The 27,817-nt window shown below is 39.8% G+C and overlaps 1 protein-coding gene across 1 annotated transcript; it reads right to left on the bottom strand.

Annotated features, from left to right (window-relative positions):
* Window positions 1-2,638: 2,638 nt before the first annotated feature.
* On the bottom strand, window positions 2,639-25,850 carry si:dkeyp-23e4.3 (rho GTPase-activating protein 7; the record flags this gene model as incomplete). Its single annotated transcript, XM_062433283.1, is given in 12 exon segments — window positions 2,639-4,259; window positions 6,833-7,006; window positions 8,086-8,315; window positions 9,729-9,965; window positions 10,096-10,207; window positions 12,260-12,473; window positions 13,508-13,706; window positions 14,405-14,564; window positions 17,230-17,406; window positions 18,919-19,304; window positions 21,768-22,190; window positions 25,838-25,850. Coding segments are annotated over 12 exon segments (2,434 nt in total), but the record flags the coding sequence as incomplete, so codon positions are not given.
* Window positions 25,851-27,817: the final 1,967 nt, after the last annotated feature.

Here is a 27,817-nt window from a genome sequence, read left to right as displayed (position 1 = left end):
CCCAGGTCAATTTTGAGTATAAAGTATAAATTATCACCTAATTCTGTGTTTAGACCTTTTTAGCCAACTTCATTCCAATTTATCACTATAAGTGGAAGTGAGCTAAAGAGCCAGATATTTCCTTCAGGAGTTGGTAGAGAGCAAAAACAGAGCTGAGAGAATATTGGACTTATTGCAGCTCTAATGCAGCTCTATAGCAGCTCTAATGCAGCTCTAATGCAGCTCTATTGCAGCTCTAATGCAGCTCTATAGCAGCTCTAATGCAGCTCTAATGCAGCTCTATTGCAGCTCTATAGCAGCTCTAATGCAGCTCTAATGCAGCTCTAATGCAGCTCTATTGCAGCTCTATTGCAGCTCTAATGCAGCTCTATTGCAGCTCTATAGCAGCTCTAATGCAGCTCTATTGCAGCTCTATTGCAGCTCTATAGCAGCTCTAATGCAGCTCTATTGCAGCTCTATAGCAGCTCTATTGCAGCTCTATAGCAGCTCTAATGCAGCTCTAATGCAGCTCTATAGCAGCTCTAATGCAGCTCTATAGCAGCTCTAATGCAGCTCTATTGCAGCTCTATTGCAGCTCTATAGCAGCTCTATAGCAGCTCTAATGCAGCTCTATTGCAGCTCTATAGCAGCTCTAATGCAGCTCTATTGCAGCTCTATAGCAGCTCTAATGCAGCTCTATTGCAGCTCTATTGCAGCTCTATAGCAGCTCTAATGCAGCTCTAATGCAGCTCTATTGCAGCTCTATAGCAGCTCTATTGCAGCTCTATAGCAGCTCTATTGCAGCTCTAATGCAGCTCTATTGCAGCTCTATAGCAGCTCTATTGTATCTCTAATGCAGCTCTATTGCAGCTCTATTGCAGCTCTAATGTAGCTCTATTGCAGCTCTAATGCAGCTCTATTGCAGCTCTATTGCAGCTCTATTGCAGCTCTATAGCAGCTCTATTGCAGCTCTAATGCAGCTCTATTGCAGCTCTATTGCAGCTCTATTGCAGCTCTATAGCAGCTCTATAGCAGCTCTATTGTATCTCTAATGCAGCTCTATAGCAGCTCTATAGCAGCTCTATTGCAGCTCTAATGCAGCTCTAATGCAGCTCTATAGCAGCTCTATTGTATCTCTAATGCAGCTCTATAGCAGCTCTATAGCAGCTCTATTGCAGCTCTAATGCAGCTCTAATGCAGCTCTATAGCAGCTCTATTGCAGCTCTAATGCAGCTCTATAGCAGCTCTATAGCAGCTCTAATGCAGCTCTATAGCAGCTCTAATGTAGCTCTAATGCAGCTCTATTGCAGCTCTAATGCAGCTTTCACTGTCTGTAAGAAGCTGAAGAGCACTGACTCTGAGCCAAAAACCTAAACTATGAAGTAAAGTGGTACAACAGGCAGCTTCTTTTACATTTCTCGTGTGATTAAAGGTTCAAATAATAAGATTTAAATGCGATCAAAGCTGCGATCAGTGAGTTTACACACTTTATATTTGACCACTTTGTTTGCGTTTAACCTGGAGTTCAGCTGAAGTTCACGTCACGGTATTTTAGCTCCATATGGAGGAAACAGACTTGTGCAGAGATGAAACCTGCCTGCAGGCTCTTCTGTGCTTCTGTTATTTGTAATTTGCATAAATTATTCCTTCTTCCTTAAAATCCTGTTTAGACCGGGGCATGATGTCCTCGCCACCACCAGTATTTTTACCTCACATTTTGTCTCTCGGCATTTTGTGTCTCTCTCTCTCCGTCTCTCTCTCTCTCCCCATCCCTCCCTCCATCTCTCTCTCTCTCCCCCTCTCTCTCTCTCTCTCTCTCTCCCTCCATCTCTCTCTCTCTCCGTCTCCCTCTCTCCCCATCTCTCCCTCCATCTCTCTCTCTCTCTCTCTCCCTCCATCTCTCTCTCTCTCCGTCTCCCTCTCTCCCCATCTCTCCCTCCATCTCTCTCTCTCCCCCTCTCTCTCTCTCCCCATCTCTCTCTCTCTCCGTCTCTCTCCCTCCATCTCTCTCTCCCCATCTCTCTCTCCCTCCATCTCTCTCTCTCTCCCCATCTCTCTCCCCATCTCTCTCTCTCCCTCTATCTCTCTCTCCCCGTTTCTCTCTCCCCATCTCTCCCTCCATCTCTCTCCCATCTCTCTCTCTCCCTCCATCTCTCTCTCTCTCTCTCCCCATCTCTCTCTCTCCCTCCATCTCTCTCTCCGTCTCTCTCTCTCTCTCCATCTCTCTCTCTCTCCCCATCTCTCCCTCCATCTCTTTCTCTCCCTCGCAGCGTGTTTATCAGTGATCTAACTATCTGATCTCTGAGATGAATCAATAAGATATGTAACTAAGCTTTATGCAAATTAAGACATGCGTGGGTGTTTGTGAGAAGAAGACAAGAGGAGGAGGAGGAGGAGGAGGAGGAGGAGAAGAAGAAGAAGGAGGTGAGAGTAGTGTTGTTGTTCTGCAGCATCACCATCACACCACCAGGCTTATTAATCTCTTGCGCTTCAGTAGCACAGTGTGACTCCTCATCTTCACTCTGCCGGCTGCTCCTCACACCTTCCTCCCAAATTACAGCCGCTAATCTGTTTGGCACTTAGACGAGTTACAGAAGAGAGAAGGAGATAAAATAAATATATTTTCTTTTTAAAAACACAACAGGAAACAAGCTCACAGAAGAAATAAACATTTTAATTAGGTGTTTGGCACTGATAACACACACACATATACACACACACACACACATATACACTTCTTTCTGGAATTAAATAGACATATCTGGATATATAACATTTGTATTTAGATGTACATTAAGTTAAATAATCTAAAAATATAGCGTGCACACATCAAAATAAGACTGTACAGAGCTCAGAGAGAGACGTATAAATACAAAATGTTACAAAAACATCTGGTTGGATATCTGATAGTCTCTCCTCCTCTTCCTCCTCTTCCTCTTCCTCCTCTTCTTCCTCCTCCTCTCTTCTGCCTCCGTCACTCCACAAGAGAGGTAGATATCGCTCGTCTTTTTTTTAATTGAACCGGTGTCACTCTTTGTCTTTGTTTTGTGTCAGAAAGCAGAGAAACAGTCACTCAAAAATAAAAATGTGGTAATGTGTCGACACACAGCTGATCCGTCTGCTCCACACGGCTCAAAAGTTAAAAAAGGAAACATTTCTCTCTTTTTATTTTTATTTTTATAAAAGAAAAAAAGTCTCAGAAATTCACTTCAGCTCATTTTTGTTTTAGTATGAAGATAATCATCTCTTTCTTTCTTCTTCTTCTTCTGTTGTTTAAACAGGTGACGCAGCTCTTCTTCTCCTCCCTCTTTTTTCTTTTCACCATTTCCCCCCTTTCTCTCTCTCCTCTCTTTCTCTCCTTCTTCCCTGAACCCAAATGTCTAGTGGTTGAAAGTCTGTTTCCTGATGTTTTTCTGTCTTTATTTCCTGTGTTTGTCCAGGCAGCTGCCATGTGTGTCCCCCCCCCTCCCCCCCTCCCTCTCCCCCTCCCCTCTTCCCCCCTTCATCCTCCTCTGGCTGCAGGAAAGAAGTGATGACTCTTTAACCTTTTACATCTCTCTCTCTTTTTTCTTTTTAATCTTTATAACAGAGTTCAAGGTAAGAAAGTTAAAAGTTTCACCTCTTGCTTCATCGCCCCTCCACATTAAAACGTCCTTGTTTTTTTAAGTTAAAGCCATCTTTCTTTCTTTCTTTCTTTCTTTTTTTTATTTTAATGGTTTGAACTTGAGTGTGAAGCGTAACAGGCACAGCAGGGGCGAGGGGTGAAGGGGGGGTGGGGGGGTGCAGAGGTGCTTCTGGCAAAGTACAAGGTCTCTCACACACACACACACACACACACACACAGAAAAACACACTTAAAAAGGGCGACAACTCCAACAGAAGCCAAAAAGATATACACAAATGGGTTTTTTGGGGGTTTGTTTTGTTGTTAAGTGAAGCCCCCCCCCCCCTCCATCACAGGTCACCTTCCCTTCTTGCTGTGCTTTGGGCCACATAGTCTCACTTCATAGAGAAACTTCTGCAGTTTAACCGCAGTAGGAGTCGGAGGGCGAGTGCTGCTTTATTAGTGCAAAATATGTTATGAATCATCCCAAAGGCTTCGGGTTCGGCTCCGTGGATTCATATCGTAGATTCATATCTTAGATTCATATCTTAGATTCATATCTTAGATTCATATCTTGGTCTCTTTGTGCTCGGCTCTGAAGGAGTTCTTGATGGCCAGGAGGCTCGAGGCGAGGAGATGTCCGCTCACTTTGCTGTGCCACTCCTGCGACCGACCCCTGAAGACACACAAACAGAGACAAGCATACAGTTGAGATTGCTGTATTTGTTATCTAGTATTGTATTGTATTGTAACGTAGGACTGCTGGTCTGACTCTGTACCCATTATTGCTATTTGCTGATCTGTCAACGAGGTGTGTTCAGAACAGTCCGCCTAATCGTTAAGTCCTTTGTTTTGTGTGGGCGTGCTTTCGGTGCGATCAGTCGTTATATTAAACAGCTGGATTCAATTACTGGTTATGCTACATAGAGGGTGCGGGCCTTGAAGCGCAGCCCTGGGTGCAGCCGTTCTAGGGTGCAGACAAGCACGTCAACCGAAGCAAGGACACCGAACAAGGCAACCCTGTCTTCCTTTTCTCTCCCCATACAGTCCCTGACAAAAGTGTTGTCGCTTCGGTAAAAGTTGATCGTAAGTGCCCCTCAAAGATATGTCTAATCAATGTTTTTACAAGACATAGCTAAATTCAATCCCAACAGCTTTTGAAATATTGTTTTGGCGCCAAACGAAACTGCTGAAAATCATTCTAACGTTCACAGCTTGGTAAAGCCCACTGAGTGTCGCCTTGTCATATGATGCACCCAATCCTAGATTACAGCCTCACCTGTGATCAGTAATTGATCAATTAATTAGTGTCTGTGTATAAGAAGAACCCCAGCACACCAGACCTTCACTTCAACTGCAACTCTTTAAGCTCCCTTACTTCTTTACCTCCTCATCTTTTCCTCTCTGTACTCTGTTATATTGAATCTCTGCAGAGGAAACATGAACTGAATTGACTAAATCTTTGCCTCCTCGGCTTTAAAACCCAAACCTAAAACTACCTACGGTGAGGTGTGATGACGGAGGCGCAGTCAGCACGCGGCTGCCACCTGTTTCCTGTCGCAGCGAGCTTCATTTACTTTAATCAACTCAGACAAACGGAGCCGAGAGTCAAACTGATCATGTAAGAAAAAGCTGCAGAGACTCAGTTTCAAAGGGCATGAATCATGAGAAGGAGAACTGATCCTCCTCCTCCATCTCGCTCTCTTTCCCTCTCTCCCTCTCTTTTTCTTTCTCTCTCACTCTCTCTCTCTCACACACTCTCTCTCTCTCTCCCTCTCTCTCTCCGTCTCTCCATCTCTCTCTCCATCTCTCTCTCTCTGTCTCTCTCTCTCACACAATCTCTCTCTCTCCCCGTCTCTCCATCTCTCTCTCTTTCTCTCTCTCTCTCTGGGAGGTTGTGATTGTGCTGCAGATGCTGGCAGAGGTCAAAAACACAGAACAGGCTCAATTAAGATGGATAAGACGGACTAACTCTCTCTCCCTCTCTCCCTCTCTCCCTCTCTCCCTCTCTCCCTCTCTCCCTCTCTCCCTCTCTCTCTCTTTCTCTCTCCCTCTCTCTCTCTCTCTCTCTCTCTCTCTCTCCCTCTCTCTCTCTCTCTCTCTAGATATTTCTTTTAATAGGCTTCTCACGGCCTTAAATCCTCTCCGTTGTTCTTGCAGCGGCTCACTTCTTTGCCCTTGCTTTCTTCTTCTCCTTCTTCTATCTTCCCCTTAAAGGACTATTACACCATTTCAATGTGCAGGAAACGGATAAAACGATTAATCTGTAATCTGCCTCCAGTGTTGAATTGATTGATTAACAACATAAAAAAGGAATTTTTTCTGACTTTGATCCACGTTGAGAATTAACCACAGATACATGCAGTTCACAGATAAACCACCAGGGGGCTTTTTATTTCAACGCTGTCAATCAGTGAGACACAATTTAGAAAAAGTTAAAGTAAGAAAAACATTGAAATAGTTACTGATACTTCAATAGGAATAGTTACTGGATTGATGCAATGTTGAATTACTAAATATTTAGTATCTTATTTTATGGTAAATTCCTGTTGAAAGTGTATCAGATTAGATACAGCAGGTATAGAAGCTCATTTATCTGTTCATCACTGTTTTATGGTCCAGGAGAACATTTGAATGATGATTTTTGTATATTTTTTCAATAAAAGCAGGTCAGATTTGTCCATTTACATATATAAAAATGTGTATCAGCTGCATAAAAATTAAAAAAAAAAAATCACATTAGGAAAAGTCAGACTGAAATAAATGTGTATATGATGTTTTTACAGCTCTTAAATGTTAAAAATTGGTCAAATTTGATGTCATTTTAATCTATTTTTATAAACTTTTTTCTATTTATTATATTTATTGTATTTTATTAAACAGTAACATTGTATCACTTATTTTCTTTCATGTGCATTGGTTTCAAATTTTCTTTTTTTCTGTTTTCTTTTAACTATTCTTCATTTTTATTCCTTTTCTTTATTTTGTCACTTTCTTCTGTCTAATTATCAGCTTGTCAATTAACTGTTAAATGTTTTTTTTATTTATTTTATGTTTTATGAGCTTTACATTTCTTTCTTTCTGTTTCTAAAAGCCTAACTAGCAACAGCAGATCATCAGTATTTCAACTTGTTTAACTGGTATTATGTTAACTTGTGTTGTTTCTATTAAATAAAGTAAATATAATAAAATTAAAATTCTTCTACATTCTTCCTGAGTCTTTAACCTCCTGCTCTATAAATCATTTACCTGGTGTCGGTTCGACAGAGGTGCGTCAGACGGGTCTTTCTGGCTCCAGTAGGCTCCAGCAGGTAGAGGCAGGTGTGGACCAGGGCCTTGACTCCCTCCAGCTGCACCTCAGGGTGCTCTGTGGACACGGAGGACAGGTACAGAGGGCCGGAGGACGGGTCTGCCTGCCAGGTCCTGAAGAGGAAGAGGAGGAGGAGGAAGAGGAGAGAACACCATGAAGGATGTGATGCAGGTTTAAGTGTTCATATGTGTATTATATACAGTACCATTTAAAAGTTTCCCATTCACATCAATGAGAAAGTGTGTCCAAACTTTTGACTGGTACTGTATATATATATATTAGTACTTATGTTATTTATGTGGATACACTCAATTAAACACTTAATTTATTTCCTTTATATCCTTATTGCAGAATTATACAATAATAACAACTTCCTTCCGTCTGTCCTTCCTCCCTCTCTCCTTCTCTCTTTCTTTCTTTCCTCCCTTCCTTCTTTCCTCTGTCCTTCCTTCCTTCCTTCCTCTTGTCCTCTTTTCCTTTCTCCCTCCCTCCCTCCTACCTTCCTTCCTTCTTTCCTCCGTCCATCCTTACTCCCTTCCTTCTTTCCTTCCTTCCTCTTTTCCTTTCTCCCTCCCTCCCTCCTTCCTTCTTTCCTCCCTCCATCCCACCTTCCTTTCCTTTCTCCCTTCCTTCTTTCCTCTGTCCTCCCTTGATTTCCTTCATCCCTTCCTTCTTCCCTCCTTCCTCCCTCCCTTCCTTCTTTCCTTTCCTCCTTTCCATCCTTCCCTCCTTCCTTCCTTCCTCCTTTCCTTCCTTCTTCCTCCCTTGACTCGAGGACAACAGGAGGGTTAAATATAAATGTTTCATCTCTTGTTAAATCTGTTTTCTTTATAAATTATAAATCACTGAGGCTTTTTCTGTAACTTCTTTGTGTCTCTTGTGCATTAAAACATTTTATAAAGCTCCTGATTTTTTCTTTTCTTAACTCAGGCGTGACTCAGAGAGAGATATGAGTGTGATGTGTGATGCGGTCCAACTGTAAACACAGATACTGTCGTTGTGACTTCGGGGTCGGATTAAAATTTCATCAATCTCGTTCAAACCTCACAGCAGCTTAAATCAAAGCGACACTTTCAGAGTATTTTAGGCTTTGACTCCTCCGTCCTCTCCTCTCCGCTCCACTCAGCTCAGCTCAGCGGGTTTTAGACCCAGAGGCCAACGAAGCAGCCTGGGGCTCGCCTTGCCTCATTACCTGAGCAGCAGGTGCTCCTGTGGGGGCCGGTAGCCCAAGCCGTGGCCCTGGCCCTGGAGGAGGTAACGGTAGATTTCGGTGTTCTTGGACAAGGTCTGGATGACGGCGGCTTGGCGAAGGTTTCCCTCCCACACCTCCTGCTCCCTCAGCAGCCGGTGGAGCAGCTCGTTCTGAGGGGCGTCCACCTCCACCGAGCCTTGCCACATCCACAGCGGGCAGCCGTCGTCCATCTGCAGGAGAGAAGAGAACGATTCATAACCCCGAAAACACACCAACAGAACACACACTGATATAGATCACTGCTGAGTTTAGTTTATTCCTTCTTTTCCTTTTATTCTTTACTCAGTTCTTCCTCCTCTTTCTTCCTTAACCTTTGTGTCGTCCTCCCGGGTCAAATTGACCCCGTCTGTTTTGACTGTTCCTTCTTTCCTTCCTTCATTCCTTCCATCTGTCCTTCCTCCCTCCTTCTCTCTTTCTTTCCTTCCTATCTATTTCTTCCTTCCTTCTTTCCTCCCTCCTTCTCTCTTTCTTTCCTTCCTCTTTTCCTTTCTCCCTCCCTCCTACCTTCCTTCTTTCCTTATTTCCTCCGTCCTTCCTTCCTTCCTCCCTTATTATTTTCCTTTCTCCCTCCCTCCCTCCTTCCTTCCTTCCTTCCTTCTTTCCTTTCCTCCCTTCCCTTCTTCCTTCCTCCCTCCTTTCCTTCCTTCCTCCCTCCCTCCTTTCCTTCCTTCTTCCTCCCTTCCTTCTTCCTCTTTTCCTACCTTCTTCCTCCCTTCCTTCCTTGACTCGAGGACAACAGTAGGGTTAAACTTCTTCATTTTTCATGAATCATCATATTTTACGAACATCTTTCTTCCAAAATCAGTGAACTCTTCTCTCCCTTTTCATCACCTCAGTCTCTGCAGCTTTCTTAGTCTCAGGTTGTCTCACCTCCATTCTTTAACATTAATTATACACAGTTTGCACTACATGTTTAAATCTTTATAGTGTGCTTCTTATACTAAAATGAAATATGCACATTAAACTGTAAACATCAAACTTCACATATACGAAACTTCCTCACAACTGTCCAAAAACCAAGTAGATTTAAGGAGTTTTTTAAGTGTAATTTCATCTCTCTCCCTCTTTATGTGCTTTCCTTCCTTCACTAATCTTCTTTTTCTATATTCTTTACTCAATTTGCAATAAATTCATGTGCATCTTATACTAAAATTAAATATGTACATCAAACTGTAACCATCAAACTTCACAAAGACAAAGATTTGAACTGTTTACATCTTCCAGGAGCTTCCTCACAACTCTCCACAATCCAAATAGATTTAAGGAGTTTTTTAAGTGTAATTTCATCTTTTTTCCTCTTTCTATGCTTTCCTCCCTTCACTCATCTTCATCTTCATCGTGTGCTTTTTGTAGTTAGTTTGCAATAAATTCATGTGCATCTTATACTAAAATGAAATATGTACATCAAACTGTAACCGTCAAACTTCACAAAGACAACGATTTTAACTTTATAGATCTTCCTGAAGCTTCCTCACAACTCAACAACGTTTTCTCAGGTATAACTTCATCTCTCTCTCTCTCTCTCTCTCTCTCTCCCTCTCTCTCTCCCTCTCTCCTTCCTGTGTTTTCTTCTCTTCACTCACCTTCTTATAGGCCAGCTCAACGTGCTCTGGAGCCGGGTGGCTCTCCCATCCTCGGCTCTTCTCCTTGGCCTCCTTCAGGAGCTGCTGTGTGCTCAGCTGCAGCTTGATCCTCTTCTCCTCTTGCTCCTCCTCGCCTCCACTCTGACTCTGGGACATCGGTCCTCCTCCTTCTTCAGAGACGGAGTCCTCAGTCGGTCCTGCAGCACTCAAACTCTGACCGGGCCAAAACTCTGGAAGCTGCAAGAAGGATGATTTATTTATTTTTATATTGTAAAAAAGACTAGGATTGTGAAATCTTAAAGGTGTGACTTCAGATGTAACCTCCTTTATAATCATCAACATATTCATCAGTAGCTGTAATTTATACCTCAAAGAGTCTCTGAGCCTCAGTGATCATGTTAGCGAGGCCCTGAGTGGCAGCCAGGTTCTCGCTGAGGTCTCGCTGGTCTGGACGACCGAGGCTGTACTTCCTGTGTGACCTGCAGGAACAACGTCAAGATTAATGTAAGAAACATATAAGCAAAGCTGAGAGAGAAGATGTGTGCAGCTGCTCAGCTTGCAGCTATTTCTCTACTCTCTACTTTTTTTTCCAACGTGTTTTCTTTTTTTTACACTTGGGAGCAGTGACAGGAAACAGGAAGTGTGTGAAAACATGTGACACATCAGTTTCACAGCACTGATGGATGACTGTAAGCGTCTGTCAGGCTGAAGCACTTTTCCTTTTCCAGCATCACTGCGTCACATTTACTGCTTCTGACAGATTCAGGATACAACGGGAAGCTTTCATGTTGCATCGGCTGCAGCTTTGTTTACCAGGAAACTGACAGATGCACGGGAAGAGAGGGAAATGTCGGAACATGTCGGTCCACGTCTGCTTCCATCATCCTGTCTCCATCTCTTTAAAAGTCCCTGAGATAACTACAGAGCCTTTATATAAGGTTTGGCAAGATGAGCAATTAAAAAATATGTTAAAACTAGATTTAAAAGCAGCATCAGGTTTGTTAAAATGTACATTTAGTATTTTTGTTGGTTTTATATCATTTGAAATGACATTTGCACCATTTTTTACCAAAAGTAAGAAATGTCAAATGGTGTAACCACAAAAGAATGATACATATTACATATTTTATCCACCTAGAAAGAAAGAAGGAAGGAAGGAAGAAAAGAAAGAAAAAAGCAAAGGAAGAAAAGAAAGAAAGAAAAAAGGAAAGCGGAAGAAAGTGGAAGAAGAGAAAGAAAGAAAGAAAGAAATGAGGAAAGAAAGAAGGAAAGAAAGAAAGAGAGAAAGAGAGAAAGAAATAAATAAATAAATAAATAAATAAATAAATGAATAAATAAATAAATAAATAAAGCAGGTTCCTGATCTCCATGGTTACCACATGGACACAAAACCATAATTGACCCATAACTTTATGTTATGATTTGGCTCCATATAAATAATTTTCTAGTCGGTTTATGAGACTTAATTTCATCATCATGAGGCAATTCTCCAGTTTGTCCTCAGTAGTCTGGTTGCAGTTAATGAGAGGAAACCAACAAAGAACAGCTGTTCAGAACTTCAGAGGGAGGAAATGTTCTTCATATTCTATCTCTTCCAACAACAACCACAATCAGGATGGACTCCACCCAAACAGCAGAGCTCTTATATAACTTCTGTCAAGTCTTATGTAACTGTGACAGCGTGGATCAGATACGGCACATCCTCCACCCATGAGATGTTCCCTGTGTGTGTGTGTGTGTGTGTGTGTGTGTGTGTGTGTGTGTGTGTGTGTGTGTGTGTGTGTGTGTGTGTGTGTGTGTGTGTGTGTGTGTGTGTGCAGAAGATAAAATTAGATATTCTGTCCCACAACGTGAAGCCTTGGAGTCAGAAACCAACGATTCAACCTTTGACCTCTTCCTCCTGTTTCTCAGATTGTTTCGCCTACAAAAAGCAGACTGAAGTTTTTGTTGCATAAGTTTTTCTACGTGTTGTTTTACATTGTCCAAACTCATATTTAGGATCAGATTCATGCCAGGTGTTATTATAGTTAGACTAAAACTAAAACTAGCAGTGAACAAATAAATAAAAACAACAATGAACAAAGCAAAACTAACTCAAACTAAACTGAATTGCAGATAAAATCTTTTAATTTTCTCCATTTTTACAGTTTTCTGTTCAGTTTGACTGTTTTCATCCTTTACAGCTTCTACTAATCAAGGCTTTCCCTCCTAATACCTAAAATAAAAATAAAAATAAGACTAAAACTAAATAAAAACTCTATGATTGTAGAAAAGTGATTAAAGCTTGAAATCAATCGTTAAGGAAGTGATTTTATAAGCAGTTTAAGCTAAATTTACCTTTTTTAAACCAGAATAACCTCGATGCAAACAGCTTGTTAATAGACAGAGGCTGAACTGAGCGGCTGCATAAAGGACCAGTAGAAGATAAATAAGGAGTTTTAACTGGAAATCATGTAAAGATATTCCAGTAGAGACTCAGAATATAAATATAGAAGCTGGAGATGTGCTGAATATGTGTGGTTTCCGCTCACCTTGGTACATTGGCGTCTCTCTTCAGCGTGTTGAGGTGGAAAAGCGACGGCGCCAAGCAGACGGCGACGTTGGTGGGAGTCATCTGGTTTTCGTCCACGCAGGCCACCACATCACGCAGGAAGTAGAGCAGCGTCCGCAGCGCCTCCCGGTTCTCATCGGGAAGAAGCAAGACAGCAGCCTGAGCCGCGATCAGCTGCTGATCTTTGGGGAAATCTGCAGATGGAAGCGTCCATTAGTCAAATTTAAAGGGTTAAAATGTGAAAATAAACGTATGAATAACTTGCACACATTCTTTTTTTGTGGACCCAGCATCAAATTTCTGCTTTTAATCCATTTAGAGAGAATATATTAGAGGATTATGGCAAAAATGTCTAAGTGGTGTAACCATAAAAAGTAAATTGTCAATAAAACACCATATCAACTAGTTTGGCATGATCTTACATTATAACTTTATATTAAATAAAGGTAATGGAATACTATTGTTCTAAATATTACATTTACTCTGGGGAATCAGTTTCCTTTCTTTCCCTCTTTGTTCCTTTGTTAATCTTTCTTTCCTTCTTTCTCCTCTTTCCCCTTTATCGTTCTCTTTTTTCTTTCTACTCTTCCTCCTTTCTTTCTTTCTTTCTTTCTTTCTTTCTTTCTCTTCTTCCTTCGTTAATCTTTCTTTCCTCCTTTCTTCCTCTCTCCTCCTACTTCTTGTTCTTTCTCTTCTCCCTCCTTTTTTCTCCTCTTTCTCCTTTATCTTTCTTTCTATCTTTCTCTTCTTCCTCCTTTATATTTCTTTCTTTTTTCTCTCTTTCTTTCCAGGAGGATAAAATATGTAATATTTATCATTCTTTTGTGGTTACACCATTTGACATTTTCAGGAGCATTCAGTCTTACCTTTGGTAAAAATGGTGCAAATGTCATTTCAAATGATATAAAACCAACAAAAATACTAAATGTACATTTTAACAAACCTGATGCTGCTTTTAAAACCATTTTTTTTTTTACATATTTCTGAATCTTGCCAACCCTTATTTATCACTGACTGAATGTATTTTCATTGTGCTGTGGGGGAATTGATGGTCTTGAAGTTGATAGAGATAAAGAACTATGATGGATTATCTTTCACAGTTTACTGAAATTCAATGAAACTAAAAAAGCTTCATGGTTAAAAGAAAACGTTTTTAAAATGTCTACATGAAGTTAAACTGTGTAAAAGTATGAATATAAAATAAATGATGACATCAGTAACTTCTCACATTGGTAAATGTGGAGGAAGGACTCGCAGAGTTTGCAGCTGAAGACGGGTTCAGGCAGGTCTCTGAAGTACTGCTTCACCATGTCGGCCACGTCGAACGCAGACTGACCGTCGTACGAGACGCCGTCGGGGTCGGACTCCACCAGCTCACGCAGGTACTGGATACGAGACTTTACCCCCGACTTACGGAAAAGACCCACCTGAGAGAGGACACGAAAGAAATGATATGAAAAGTCTGATTGAAGTTCGTTTTTTGTACTTTTTCTTCGGAAATAAAAATCCACTTTCTCAAAATGGCTTTAACCCTTTACATACTGTTCATATTCTGACTCATAATTAGTTTCTACACCAACCCTCCTGTTGTCCTCGAGTCAAGGAAGGAAGGGAGGAAGGAAAGATGGAAGGGAGGAAGGAAGGATGGAAGGAAAGGATGGAGGAAGGAAGGAAGGAAGGAAAGAAAGGAGGGAGGAAGGAAGGGGGGAAGAAGGAAGGAAAGGAGGGAGGGAGGAAAGGAGGGAGGAAAGGAAGAAGGAAGGGAGGAAGGAAGAAGGAAAGGAGGGAGGAAGGGAGGAAGAAGGAAGGAAAGGAGGGAGGGAGGAAGGCAGGGAGGAAGGAAAGGATGGAGGAACGAAGGAAGGAAGGAAGGAAAGAAAGGAGGGAGGAAGGAAGGGAGGAAAGGAAGGAAGGGAGGAAGGAAGGAAAGAAGGACAGAGGAAAGAAGGAAGGTAGGGGGGAGGAAAGAAAGAGAGAAGGAGGGAGGGAGGAAAGAAGGAAGGGAGGAAAGAGAGAGGAAGGAAAGAAAGAGAAAAGGAAGGAGGAAAGAAGGAACAGTCAAAACAGACGGGGTCAATTTGACCCGGGAGGACGACACAAAGGTTAAGTAATCAGCTGTTTTTACCTGGTCCAAACACTCGGTCCTCAGGTAGATCAGCGCTCTGAGGATGCTGGGAGGAAGCGGCTCGCCTGTCTGCTGGACGCTGAGCAGCAGAGGAACCCCGAAAACCCTCCGACCTTTCACCTCCGTCGCCTTGGTCTTCCTCGGCGGTTTAGGAACAGTCCTGCAGGCGACACAGGGAAGATATTTTTATTGTTGTTGTTGTTATGATGAAGCCAGATTACAGACATTTTAGACGAGCCTGAAGGAAACGTCCTGAGAGCTCGACTTGGCTGCAGTTATATTTGTTTCCTTTTGAAGGAAGAGCCAAATACACACATTCTGATTACATAAGTCCAAATGTGTGTGTGTGTGTGTGTGTGTGTGTGTGTGTGTGTGTGTGTGTGTGTGTGTGTGTGTGTGTGTGTGTGTGTGTGTGTGTGTGTGTGTGTGTGTGTGTGTGTGTGTGTGCCATTCAAATCAGCTCTGCAGGAAAAAAAACATGCAGGCGTGGAGAGAAAAACATGGACACCGATCAAAGAGATTGGACTTTTTTCTTCTTTCTTTCTGATGGACTGTGCTGCAGTGGATATCAGCCACCTTTTAAACCATTAACACCAGTGACTAAGTTTTCTCTCTTCCTACTGGGAACTTTGACATAGTGAGGAGAAGCAGCTGCGATGCTTTTTAGCCTAAAATGCTGCAAACTGTAGACTTGAGTGCACACAATTTTAAAAAAAAAGAAGAAATCCAAAAACACTCCAATTTATAATAAAACCTCTTTTCGCTTCCCTCATCATCCTAAGAGTCTTTTTTAAAAATCCCCTGTAGCTTTTCACCGTAGCACAGAAGTGGAAAATGTTATCACACTTGCACTCTGAATGCTTTCCAGCTCTCTTTTCACCCCGCCGGTATTTCCTGCTATCTAACAGCGGCTCTCGGAAACAAACTATTACATGCTATTTCTAGGAGGAGAGTGCATCATTTGGAGAGTATCAGCTGTTCCAATCTGCAGTTAATTGCTGTACTTTTTGTATCTTACTGGTATTAATGGTTGAGATGTGTCTTTCTGACAGCGTGCATGATTCATACTCATTATTTGGCTTTTATAAGATCTTTTTTAATTCACATCATGAATAAAACTTTGACTGGTTTGACTGTTTATAAAGCATAAAGTATAAATTATCACCCAATTCTGTATAAGACCTTTTTAACCAATTTATTACCAAAAGTTTTACACATATTTATGGAAATTATGATCAATAGACCTCATTTAAATGACATCATAGCTCGTTTTTTAGTTTAAAAAAGAGATAAAAGTTATGTGTATAATATATGAATATGACTCACCTGAACATTTTTTAAGGGATGAATAAAAGGAGAACGTTGTGTCTAAATGTTACTATCATCACATAATCCAGTCTGAAGTTACAGGAAATGATGTTCATATAATTTGTGTAAAAGCGAGTAGATTTTGAGCTTATTTAAAAGTGTTTATTTAACATGTTTCTTCTCTTATTTTGGTTTAATTTCCCTCATTTTTCTGTGATTTATTACAGTTTAAACTTTAAAAATGGAGCAGGTGAACCTCAAAAAGCCTGTTTGTGCCCTGAATCCTGAAAATTAAAGAGGAATATCTAGAAGGAGTCATTTCAGGAAAGGTTTTAATGTTCCTACATTCAGTCTGATCTCATTCAGTATAACACCCTCGGCAAAAAAATGGAAATTGGTTTTCTACCAAAGCATAAAACAAGCGGGTCATGTGTTTGCATGGGGGGGGGGGGGGGGGGGGGGGGGGGGGGGGGGGCGCAGCACGGCACTAATGTTCAGCAGAGTAAACAAGCAGGATATTTGAATGTTGTTTTATATTCTTTTAAAATAATAATGTATTTTTTGTCAATTTGGCATGAGGGCTTATTCCAAAAAACACACAATGTAGGAGGAGAGAAAAACCTTGTGAATGTGTTTATTTCACCATAAGATGAATCAAACTGATGGGTAATGTATTAATGTGAATTGGTGCAGAGACTAATTATGAGTAAGAATATGAACAGTATGTAAAGGGTTAATTAAACCACCTGTTAACTTCTGTTCCCTACATGAGATCAAACAGTGAGCTAAAAAGAAAAAATCTATATTCTCATCAAGCTTTTATAAACATCTCTCCTCTCGCTGAAAGTTTCTTACTTAAACAAGAATGTTACGTTTCCTCTGAAGCTCTCCGATATCTCAGCAGATACATTTCCTGACTTTGATAATGAAAAAAACAACAAAGCTTATCTTCTGTTTCTAAAAGTAGGAACAAAACAAGCAGATAGATTTCCTGACTTTGATGAAATGTTCCTAAAAGTCGGAACAAAAACAAAAAAAGCATCACTCTGATAATTTTGGGATTTCCGTCTCTGAGAAGCTCGATGAGATACGACTCTTTCCTGTACTGTTCATCGTGATTCAGTGAATAAGAAATAAATGTAATAACACACAGATTGAAACATCAGGATAACACAACCCAAACTTCTCTCTGCTTTTCCAGGAATCGTAACCCACGACGACGAGGACTGACTTTTTTTATTTTTACCTCTCTTGAAGCATGTTGCTGCTGCTGCTGGGGTTTTTTTTTTTTAAAGCTGAGGTTGCACCTGAGCCATGAATAATGAATGAACTTTCTAAATAGGCTGCCTGAAATATTTACCCTCCTCCCGCCCACCTGCCCTCCTTTCCCACTGTTGTTTACTTGAAGAAGAAGAAGAAGAAGAAGTTTTTCTCTCCATGCAGAGCAAAGAATCTAAAAACTCTCTCCACACACTTTTTGTTTTTCTCCCCCCTCTAAACTTTTCATCCTTTCTTACCAGTTCCATCCCTGCTTGCTGGACGGAGAGTATTTATCCATCAGAGCGGTGAGTTTGAGCAGCGAGAGCTTCTGCAGGAGAAGGAACTGGGTCACAGACTGGTCCACGACTCCTGGACTGGTAGGCAGGGAGGGAAGACTCTGCTCGCTGGACCAGTGAAGCTGCTGACTCACTCGGCTGGAAACACATAGAAACACATATAGTTTAAATTTAAAGGGTTAAAATGTTAAATAAACGTATGAATAACTTGCTCACATTCTTTTTTTGTGGACCCAGCATCAAATTTCTGCTTTTAATCCATTTAGAGAGAATATATTAGAGGATTATGGTAAAAATGTCTAAGTGGTGTAACCATAAAAACTTTGTACCAAATAATTCAACTTGCTTAAAAACAGTAAATTCTCAATAAAACACCATATCAACTAGTTTGGCATGATCTTACATTATAACTTTATATTAAATAAAGGTAATGGAATACAATTGTTCTAAATATTACATTTACTCTGGTTACCATGGAGATCAGGAACCTGACTGCTTTCTTTCTTTCTTTCTTTCTTTCTTTCTCTTTCTTTCTTCCTTCCTTCTTTCCTTCCTTCCTTCTTTCCTTTCCTCCTACTTTTAGTATTTTCTTTCTCTTCTTCCTCCACTTTTTCTTTCTTTCTTCCTCTGCTTTCAATCTTTATCTCTCCTCCTATTTCTTGTTCTTTCTTTCTTTATTTCTTTCTTTTTACTTTTAGTTATTTCTTTCTCTTCTTCCTCTGCTTTCTGTCCTTCTCCTCCGTCTTGTTCTACCTCTTCTTCCTTCCATTTCTGTCCTCTATCTTTCTTTCTTTCTTTCTTCCTACTTGTAGTTTTCTTTCTCTTCTTTCTTCCTTCCTTCCTTTCTCTCTAGGCGGATAAAATATGTAATATGTATCATTCTTTTGTGGTTACACCATTTGACATTTTCAGGAGCATTCAGTCTTACTTTTGGTAAAAAAAAATGGTGCAAATGTCATTTCAAATGATATAAAACCAACAAAAATACTAAATGTACATTTTAACAAACCTGATGCTGCTTTTAACACTAGTTTTAAAGATATATGTTTAATTGCTCATCTTACCAACCCTTATTTATCACTGACCCAAACACACAACCTACACATTTAAGTACCTTTACAACACTTTTTTGTCTTAAAACAACAGTCAGGAGCTGAAATGAAACACTGAAGTTTTTTACAGCAAGGAAAAACCTATATCAGTGTTTATATGAGCTGGAAAAACTGTGAACTTGTCCTTTAAAAATGAGCCAGTGCAGGACGTCACACACACACAGATGGTGTCTTTACAGGAGAGGCTTCATAACTTTTTAATGTTGCGTATCTGAGAAACAAATATGCAACAACAACAACAACTAAGAGATATAAAAGCAGCATTTATTAAAAAGAGGCAATAAAATCTATTCACTGCTTGTATCTGTAAGAGCTTTTCTCTTTTAGCCCCATAACTGTCATTATTAGTGCCAAAGGCTTACACTCACTAATGTCCAGAGCGACTTTAAGCATCCAATAATTTTGTTTGTATTTCCAAGGAGCTGAATTTTAATGCTTGAGAAAGAAATTGGCTCTCCTTTTTTTTAACGAGCCGTATCTGTTTTTACCGACACTCGTGAAACACTTTGGATTTTACAGCTTGAGAGTTTTTTCTCACCTGCTCCTTTGTTCTGGTGATCTGGTCTTTGGCTCTTCTCCATTCACTGGTACCTTCTCCTCCTCTTCCTCCTCCTCTTCCTCCTCCTCCTCCTCCTCTTCCGTCTCCTCCGCAGGTTGCTGCACCTCCAGGTGGATGTGACTAGGGGAGGAAGGGCAGGGCGAGGCGGCCGAGGAGCCGTGGGCAGGTGAGTCCTGAGAGGAGGAGGAAGAGGTAGAAGAAGAGGAGGCGGAGGATGAAGAGGAAGAGGCGGAGGAACCTCTCTGACAGTCGTCCTCTGATAGGTTTTCAGTCCAGGTGGTGACCAGCTGTTGGAGATCGTTGATTCTTTCCAAAACGCTGTCGAGAGCCGAGAAAACGTCCTCACCTGCTAACAGCCGACTCACCTGAGAGACGACAGAACAGCTGACTTTTAATGTTTCTCATCAAAACTTATCATGGCTTTAACCCTCCTGTTGTCCTAGAGTCAAGGAAGGAAGGGAGGAAGGAAGGATGGAAGGGAGGAAAGAAGGGAGGAAGAAGGAAGGACAGAAGGAAAGAAGGAAGGAAGGACAGAAGGAAAGAAGGAAGGACAGAAGGAAGGAAGGACGGACAGAAGGAAATAAGGAAAGACAGAAGGAAGGAAGGAAGGAAGAAAGGAAGGAGGGAAGGAAGGACAGAAGGAAGGAAAGAAAGAAGGAAAGACAGAAAGAAAGAAAGAAAGAAGGAAGGAAGGAAGGAAGGAAAAAAGGAAAGAATGAAAGAAGGTAGGAAGGACAGATGGAGGGAAGGAAGGAAGGAAGGACAGATGGAAGGAAGGAAGAAAGGAATGAAGTAAGGAAGGAAGGAAAGGAAGGGAAGGAAAGGAAGGAAGGAAGGAGGGAAGGAAAGAAGGAGGGAGGGAGGAAAGAAGGACAGAGGAAAGAAGGAGGGAAGGAAAGAAGGAGGGAGGGAAGGAAGGAATGAAGTAAGGAAGGAAGGAAAGGAAGGGAAGGAAAGGAAGGAAGGAAGGAAGGAAGGAAGGAAGGAAGGAAGGAAGGAAGGAAGGAAGGAAGGAAGGAAAGAAGGAAGGACAGATGAAGGGAACATTTACCCTAACAGTTGAAAACATTGGTTAAAAAAATTAGAAAAGTCATCAAATGTAATAAGTTACATTATTTTGATGAAGTCATTGAAATAGTGACAGTAGATGTGTCATCAATGAGATTTAAAGACAATCCAAACAAGGAAAGCTTTATATACTTCCTGTCTTGTAGATGACTCAGCAGATTTTTTAAGGACTTTTCAAATTAAAAGGTTTTTATTGCTTTTCACCACTTTAATAGAAACTGTAGTTCAGATATAGATATAAACGTTTCCTTTAAAGTCTTTATCTAATTACATCAATATATTATTTTTTTAATGTAATCTTTTACTTCTTTTCTTCCTCTTCCCACTTTAAGAAGAGTGGAAGTGATTTATGTCAGTAGTCAGAGAGGATCGTACGGTTTCAAACTAAAATGGATTTTGATACGAGCGCTCACATAATTATTTCTGCCTTTAAGGGGAAAAAGTGTGATTCCATACGGAGCTTAAACTGAGCAGAATCAATACCCTCCACTGAATTATCTGTGTTTTTATAGACTTTTATTTGAGCTCATTTTGAAGGGATTTTATCTTTTTTTTTTTTTATAAAGTAAAAAAGGCAGCAGAGCCGAGTCTGTCCTCGACTCTGTAAAACGTTTACTGACGGCCGAAGATGAAAGACTTTTACAGCTTTGTGACACAAAATGATCATAATACAGTTTACATATTGATCCATAACTGTGACTCAAGAACTACTTTCACTAAATAATCATGTTTATCATTCTCTGGCTTGTTTTGGTATTTTGGGGACAAATCTCTCCAGTCCGTGAGAGTTTCAGAACCTGGACAGCTCCACTCTGCTGTAGAGTCCTAAATAAAGCCCCAAAAGTAAGACTGAATGCTCCTAAAAATGTCAAATGGTGTAACCACAAAAGAATGATAAATATTACATATTTTATCCACCAAGAAAGAAAGAAAGAAAAAGGAAGAGGAGAAAGAAAGAAAGAAAAAGGAAGAGGAGAAAGAACAAGATGTTGGAGGAGAAGGAAAGAAAGAAAGAGCAGAGGAAGAAGAGAAGGAAAGAACTAAAAGTACGAGGAAAGAAAGAAGGAAATAACTAGAATTAGCAGGAAAGAAAGGAAGAAATAAAGAAAGAAAAAGGAGGAAAAAGAGAAAGAAAGAACAAGAAGTTGGAGGAGAGAGGAAGAAAGAAAGAAAGAAAGAAAGAAAGAAAGAAAGAAAGAAAGAAAGAAAGAAAGAAAGAAAGAAAGAAAGAAAGAAGTAAAGCAGTCAGGTTCCTGATCTCCATGGTAACCAGAGTAAATGTAATATTTAGAACAATTGTATTCCATTACCTTTATTTAATATAAAGTTATAATGTCAGATCATGCCAAACTAGTTGATATGGTGTTTTATTGACAATTTACTGTTTTTAAGCAAGTTGAATTATTTGGTACAAAGTTTTTATGGTTACACCACTTAGACATTTTTGCCATAATCCTCTAATATATTCTCTCTAAATGGATTGAAAGCAGAAATTTGATGCTGGGTCCACAAAAAAGAATGTGAGCAAGTTATTCATACGTTTATTTTCACATTTTAACCCTTTATATTTGACTAAATCTTTTTTAAATTGAATATGTATCATTCTTTTGTGGTTACACCATTTGACATTTTCAGGAGCATTCAGTCTTACTTACCTGATTCTGCTTTTAAAACTATTTTTTAACATATTTTTAAATTGCTCATCCCACCAACCCTTATCCATCACTGACTCATATATAATAAACAATCATGAGCATCACCTCTGACTCTTCACTGGTCCGCTCTGCATCACTGCCGCTCCCTCCGCTGCCTCCTTCACTTTCAGACAGCTGCTGGTCGTCAGGCACGTTGTCATAGATACTGAGCCGGTGATCCAGCACGGCGAGGGGGCTCCGGACGCCGACGTCAACTGCAGAAGAAGAAGTAGAAGACGATGACGGTGGGGCCTGGTCGTTGGCGGCCAGCGACGACGTGCCGTGGCGACTACTACTGTGTCGCCCCCGGTAACCGTGGAAGCTCCCCGTCCTCCAGTTGACGGACGTGTTGTCCATGATGGGGGACAGGATGCCGTGTTTGTGGGCGAGGGAGGTGGGGAAGGTCCCCGGTTTGTGTCCGTGGGGGATCTGGAAGACAAGACTCTCGTGGCTGCTGTTGTTGTTGTTGTTGATCTGGTTCCTGTAGTCCTGAGAGCGGGAAATGGATGGATGGAGGAGAAGAAATGAAAGAAAAAGAAGTAAAAGAGAGGACAGAATAATGTAGTTAGTGAATACAGACACTACAGCAGCAGAGAGAGGTGATATTTTTTAAAAGCAGATTTAACCCTTTACATACTGTTCACATTTTGACTCATAATTAGTCTGTACACCACATTCACATTCATAAATTCCAGATCAGTCATTAATAAATGTTTGCTTAATCCTTAATAATGAAGCTATAAGAGAGCAGGCAGAGTGTATTCTGTTTATTTATGGAGAAAAGACATTCACAAATCATTATTTTATGGCCCAGGGGAACATTTTTAGACTATGAATGATGTTTTTTTCTTTTTCCCCCCTAATTTGCATATACAAAAATGTGTAACAGGTGCACAAAAAGAAAAGAAGATGCATTTTATTCCCATTTTTTATATACTGTGGGTCACATAAGGACCTGCCTTTTAATTTTGGCTTTTCAATTGAATTTTATTTATTTATTATTCTATCTTATTGTTTTCTTCTTCATAACCCACCTTTCGTGTCTGATAGAGGCTTTACTTCAGCATAGTATTTATCCGCTGCCTGGTCCAAGGTTTGGACACCAGCTCTTTCTCTTCAGTGTGAAATATTGGTCAAATATGACCTCGGTGTTTAAACTCTGCAGGCATAATGTCCTCTCTTCAGAAATAAAGCACCTGCATTTATTCAACACTTTCTCTTTGACTCTGAACAGTCCTGGATGACCAAACAGTAGAGTTTTATTACAGTTTGATGCTCATTGTTTTACAGCTCGGACCATCAATTTGATTAGTTCTAATAACATTATACTCATTATTATATAATAGCAGAGAGCTGGTAGCACGTGACATCTCTGAGTGGAAGTTGAGAGGTCAAGAAACTCTAAACATAGAAGCTGGATGAGATAAAACGTCAGAAATGTCAGTAACAAACTCTCAATGCATGTAAAAGACTTACATATTGACTTTTTTTGCCGATATCCGATATTCCGATATTGTCCAACTCTTAATTTCCGATACCGATATCACCCGATACCGATATTTGCAGGCTTTTTACACCAAAACTATTAGCTAACAACATAACATATTTCCTATTGTTGAATTAACACATTATGCCTCATTGTATTTTGATGCTCCACTGGATGCTAACATAAATGCAACATGGCTTTCCACATGTAAACACTGTCTGTGCAAAATAAGAGAACAACTTCAACTTAAGTTATGGAAAAAAGCTCAGCTGTTGTACCTCTCTCCTGCAGTGGAAACCATGGAAACGGGGCTCACACCAGAGTAGGACCCAGATAGGTCCCACCGGACTCTGACTGTGACGTCACAGAGGCAACTCGCCGAAAACATAACACAGAAAATGACAACAAGGAGGTAAACCTCGTTTCTGGTTTGTGTGTTCGTGTTCATGGCGGTGGATGCTGTGAACTTGTTAGCAACGGTTAGTGACGGTTAGCGACGGTTAGCGACCCACGAGACTAGCGTGTTGTTGTTGTTATACGTCATCAAGCGCGCGCAGGTAAACGTCCCATGCTGCGTTCAGGCACGCTCGGAAATGCTGAAGACTACAGAACAAACATCGGTTATAAAAATCGATACCGATACTTCCCGATATTATATTTTTAAGTAAATATCCCTAAAAAGAACACAACTATAGTTATATACTGTAGATTAAAAAAGTGATTTTGTGACCTGTCGTGTTCCCAAATATCACTAAATTAACACAATGAGCCAAACATTAATTTTACCAACATAAAGAAGAAGAAAGATTGTTTCCCTTAAATCCTTACATACTGTTCAGGGTCTAATTTTAACCATTTTTACATTTGAAAGCTATAAAAACACTTTTTCCAATAACCTGAAATATGATGAATTCCCCTAATGTGACTCATAATATATGAACTACTTTTTAACAACATTTTTGTATTGTCTTCAACCCATATTTATCCAAAAGTACAAAAATTATCATTCAAAAATGTTCATTCTTCACATTTTTATATAGTTTTTTCTCATAAAAACTAAAAAACTAAACTGTTTTTGCTCTCTTAAAGCTTCATAAAGGATTAAATCATGTTTATTTGTGACTTTATGATTGATTTGTGGTTCAGAAGTTTATTATAGAGACTATTTATTATGCAGAAGTACTGTGACGGGTCAGCATATGAACATTATGTGAGGATTAAATCTGCACTTGTCTGTTCACATTAAGGGTATATATATAAAGAATTAATAATACAAAAAACTGTGACAAAATAAGTTTCAAGATTATTTATTTAATAAATAAATTGCTGACATGAAAGTTTTAATCTGATGATGAGTTCTGATCTCTTATCAAACTTTTTTATCTTCCCCTCGTTGTTTTTCATTAGCAAAGATCAATGATTAAAAACACAGAGCGGCAGATTAGATCAGCTGTAGCTAATTAATTATGTAACGGCTAAAATAAATAAAGTACAAAGTGTGTGTGTGTGTGTGTGTGTGTGTGTGTGTGTGTGTGTGTGTGTGTGTGTGTGTGTGTGTGTGTGTGTGTGTGTGTGTGTGTATGTTTCAGTAGCTGATGTCTGTATTTTTGATTTTGGTGAAGTAAAGCCGACACATTTAATTAACATTTCATATTATGATGCTAAGGTGCAAACATTAATTACTATTAAAACCTGTGTTGCATCTTTTAGTGCTAATTAATTATTTTAGCCTTTAGTTACATGTAAATAATGAAAGTTAAACCTAATATAATAGGTTCAGAGTTCCTGCTTTTATTCACTAAATCCCTCTGAGTCACGATTTTGTTTGATAAACTGTTTATTGGCAAATATATATATATATATCCTTATATCTTGATTTATTATTTTTTATTTTTGTGTTTTGATGTTTTAATATTTTTATCTTCTTATTTAGTTTTATTGTCTGTTGACTTTGTCTATTTAAATCTTATTTGTAGTAGTAGTAAAGTTTTAGTCTAACTTTGTGTCTTTTATTTATCTTTATTTTATCTCTTTTTTAACTTCTGTTTTGTCTTTATAATCTATTTTAATCCAGTTTTTTACTCAAACTTTGGATAAACCTTTTCTCTTATTCTCTCTTATTTTATTTATTTATTTATTATTTATTTTCTTTTTTTAAACATATTTATCTTTGTTATTTTTCTCTTATTTTTGTTTATTTATTCATTCATTTATTTAATTATTATTCTTATTTATTTTCCTTTTTTATTTTTATTATTAACATTATTATCTCTCATTTATTTATTTATTATTCTTATATGTTTTAATCAAATGTATTATAATTTTTCTTTACATTTTTATCACTTATTCTCAAATATTTTTTACATATTTATTTATTTATTATTCCTATTTATTTTTACTTTATTTATTTTTTTTAATTTTTACCATTCTTATTTTCTCTTGCTTGCATTTGTCTCAATTTTTTCTCTTTTTTTTCTGTCTTATTATCAGCTTGTCAATCAAACTGTGAAACACATTAATAACCTGAATGAAAGCTGCTATATATAAAGATTGATTGATTGATTGATTGATTGATTGATTGATTGATTGATTGATTGATTGATTGATTGATTGATTGTTCCTTATATTTAACTTCCTCTCTTGGACTGACCTCTGTTCCCGTGTGGTTCTGGTGGTTCTGTTGGTTCTGTTGGTTCCGCGTCATTGTTCCCCCGCCGACCCCGACGCCGCTGTTGGAGCGTTTGCAGTTGCTTCTGACCCGTGTGACCGGGCTCGGTGTGCTGACGGTGCTGCTGCTCTCTGATTGGCTGTTACTGCTGCTGCTGCTGCTGATGGTGTGAGGAGACGAAGGTGATGAAGATGCTCGGCTGCTGGATCCCTGCAGACTGGAGAGAGTCAGGAAGTTAGACCTGGATGGAGAGTTGTCCCAGTGTCCAATTGGTGTAACCAGTATTCTTTCATAAAAATCTGATTATATATACAGGAAAATAAATGTGAACTAAAATGTGGAATAAATATAATCTATTTTTAGCAATGCAACACTATGTTTTTAAACAAATTTTACATCATATGTCCTAAATTATTTAGAAAGAAATGGGTGTTTTTTTACGATATGTCCTGCTCAATATTTACAACATGCTTTAAAATTTAAATGTAGAAATACTTTATTATATATCTATACTATTTTTTCTTTTCAATATGATGTTTTTAAATGATGTCATTATTAGTATAAGTCCACTTAAATACACTGTAGGTGATAAAATATGTAATATGTATCATTCTTTTGTGGTTACACCATTTGACATTTTCAGGAGCATTCAGTCTTACTTTTGGTAAAAAATGGTGCAAATGTCATTTCAAATGATATAAAACCAACAAAAATACTAAATGTACATTTTAACAAACCTGATACTGCTTTTAAAACTAGTTTTAAAGATATTTTTTAATTGCTCATCTTGCCAAACCTTAATTGTCACTGACTTTTTTGGAGAATCCTCAAAGACTCTCTTGTCCGTCTGGCTGCAACTATAATGATTCTTTTCATTATATATTAATTATAATCTTGTCCTCAGTCCTCACCTTGATGGGCAGTGCAGCCTCTCCATCTTCTCCTCCTCCCTGCTTCCCTCCTGGATCAGAACCGGCTTGCTGATAACCTGCCGAGCCCGACCCCCCCCACCAGCGGAGAGATGGAGGCCGCTCGTCCCTCTCAGCCGCAGCTTCTCCATCTTCCTCAGCAGGCTGGTGCCCTTTTTCCTGGGAGGTTTATCAGGGAAGCATCCCTCAGCCTCCAGACTCATTGTGGACGATCCTCCACCGCTTCCACCACCAGGAGAAGGAGGTCCGCTTATTGAAGTATCCAGAGACTGAGTTTTGTTTGAGGAGGAGCAGCGTGAGGAGCTCCTGCTGGTTTCGTGGTCGTCTGCGGTGGCGTTGGTGGGTGCAGAGGCGGTGTTGGCGTTGGGATCTCTACGAGTCTTTTGGCGTCCGTCGTGGCCTTCGCTCTCGGTGCTGCTGGAGCTGTGGATGGAGGAGACGTCGTGGTGGTCGCTGACGTCGCCCAGGGAAACGTCCTGAGGTGTCGGAGGGCTGTCGGACGAGCGGAGGAAGTCCATGGTGGAGTCCAGACGACGCCATCGTCGCGTCCGCCGGTCGTACGTCCAGCTGGGGCTGATGGCGCAGAAGTCCTCCTCGCCAAAGTCGACTCCCTGGAAGAGGAAGAGGAGTCAGAGTTGATCAGATTTACAATACAAACCTTAACATACTGTCTGGGTCAAAAACTACCAAAAAGAGATGAAAAAATGACTAAAAACAACCTACAGTTAGTTTGAGTGACAGCTGCCATCTGGTTACCATGGTAACTATGAGATGGAGTGACTAAAGAGACTCAAAACTACCAATAAAATAACATTTCCATCATTATTGCTATGTTATATGTTCATGTCTCAGGTAAAATAGGACATGATATTGTGTGATAGGAGATGTTTAGTGGTGTAAAAGCTAAAAAATACACTCTCTCTGCTCTCTGAGACATGAATCAAGGTTTAATCACATTTATTGATCAGTCAGATCGACTATTGATGCTTTCTAAACACATCTGTGCTTCATAGTTTGGTATACACACTTTTTA

The sequence above is a fragment of the Scomber scombrus genome, chromosome 14, assembly GCF_963691925.1.
Source record: "Scomber scombrus chromosome 14, fScoSco1.1, whole genome shotgun sequence".
Classification (NCBI taxonomy): domain Eukaryota; kingdom Metazoa; phylum Chordata; class Actinopteri; order Scombriformes; family Scombridae; genus Scomber; species Scomber scombrus.
Note: the sequence above shows the minus strand (reverse complement) of the source record. Positions and strands in the feature narration are given on the sequence as shown.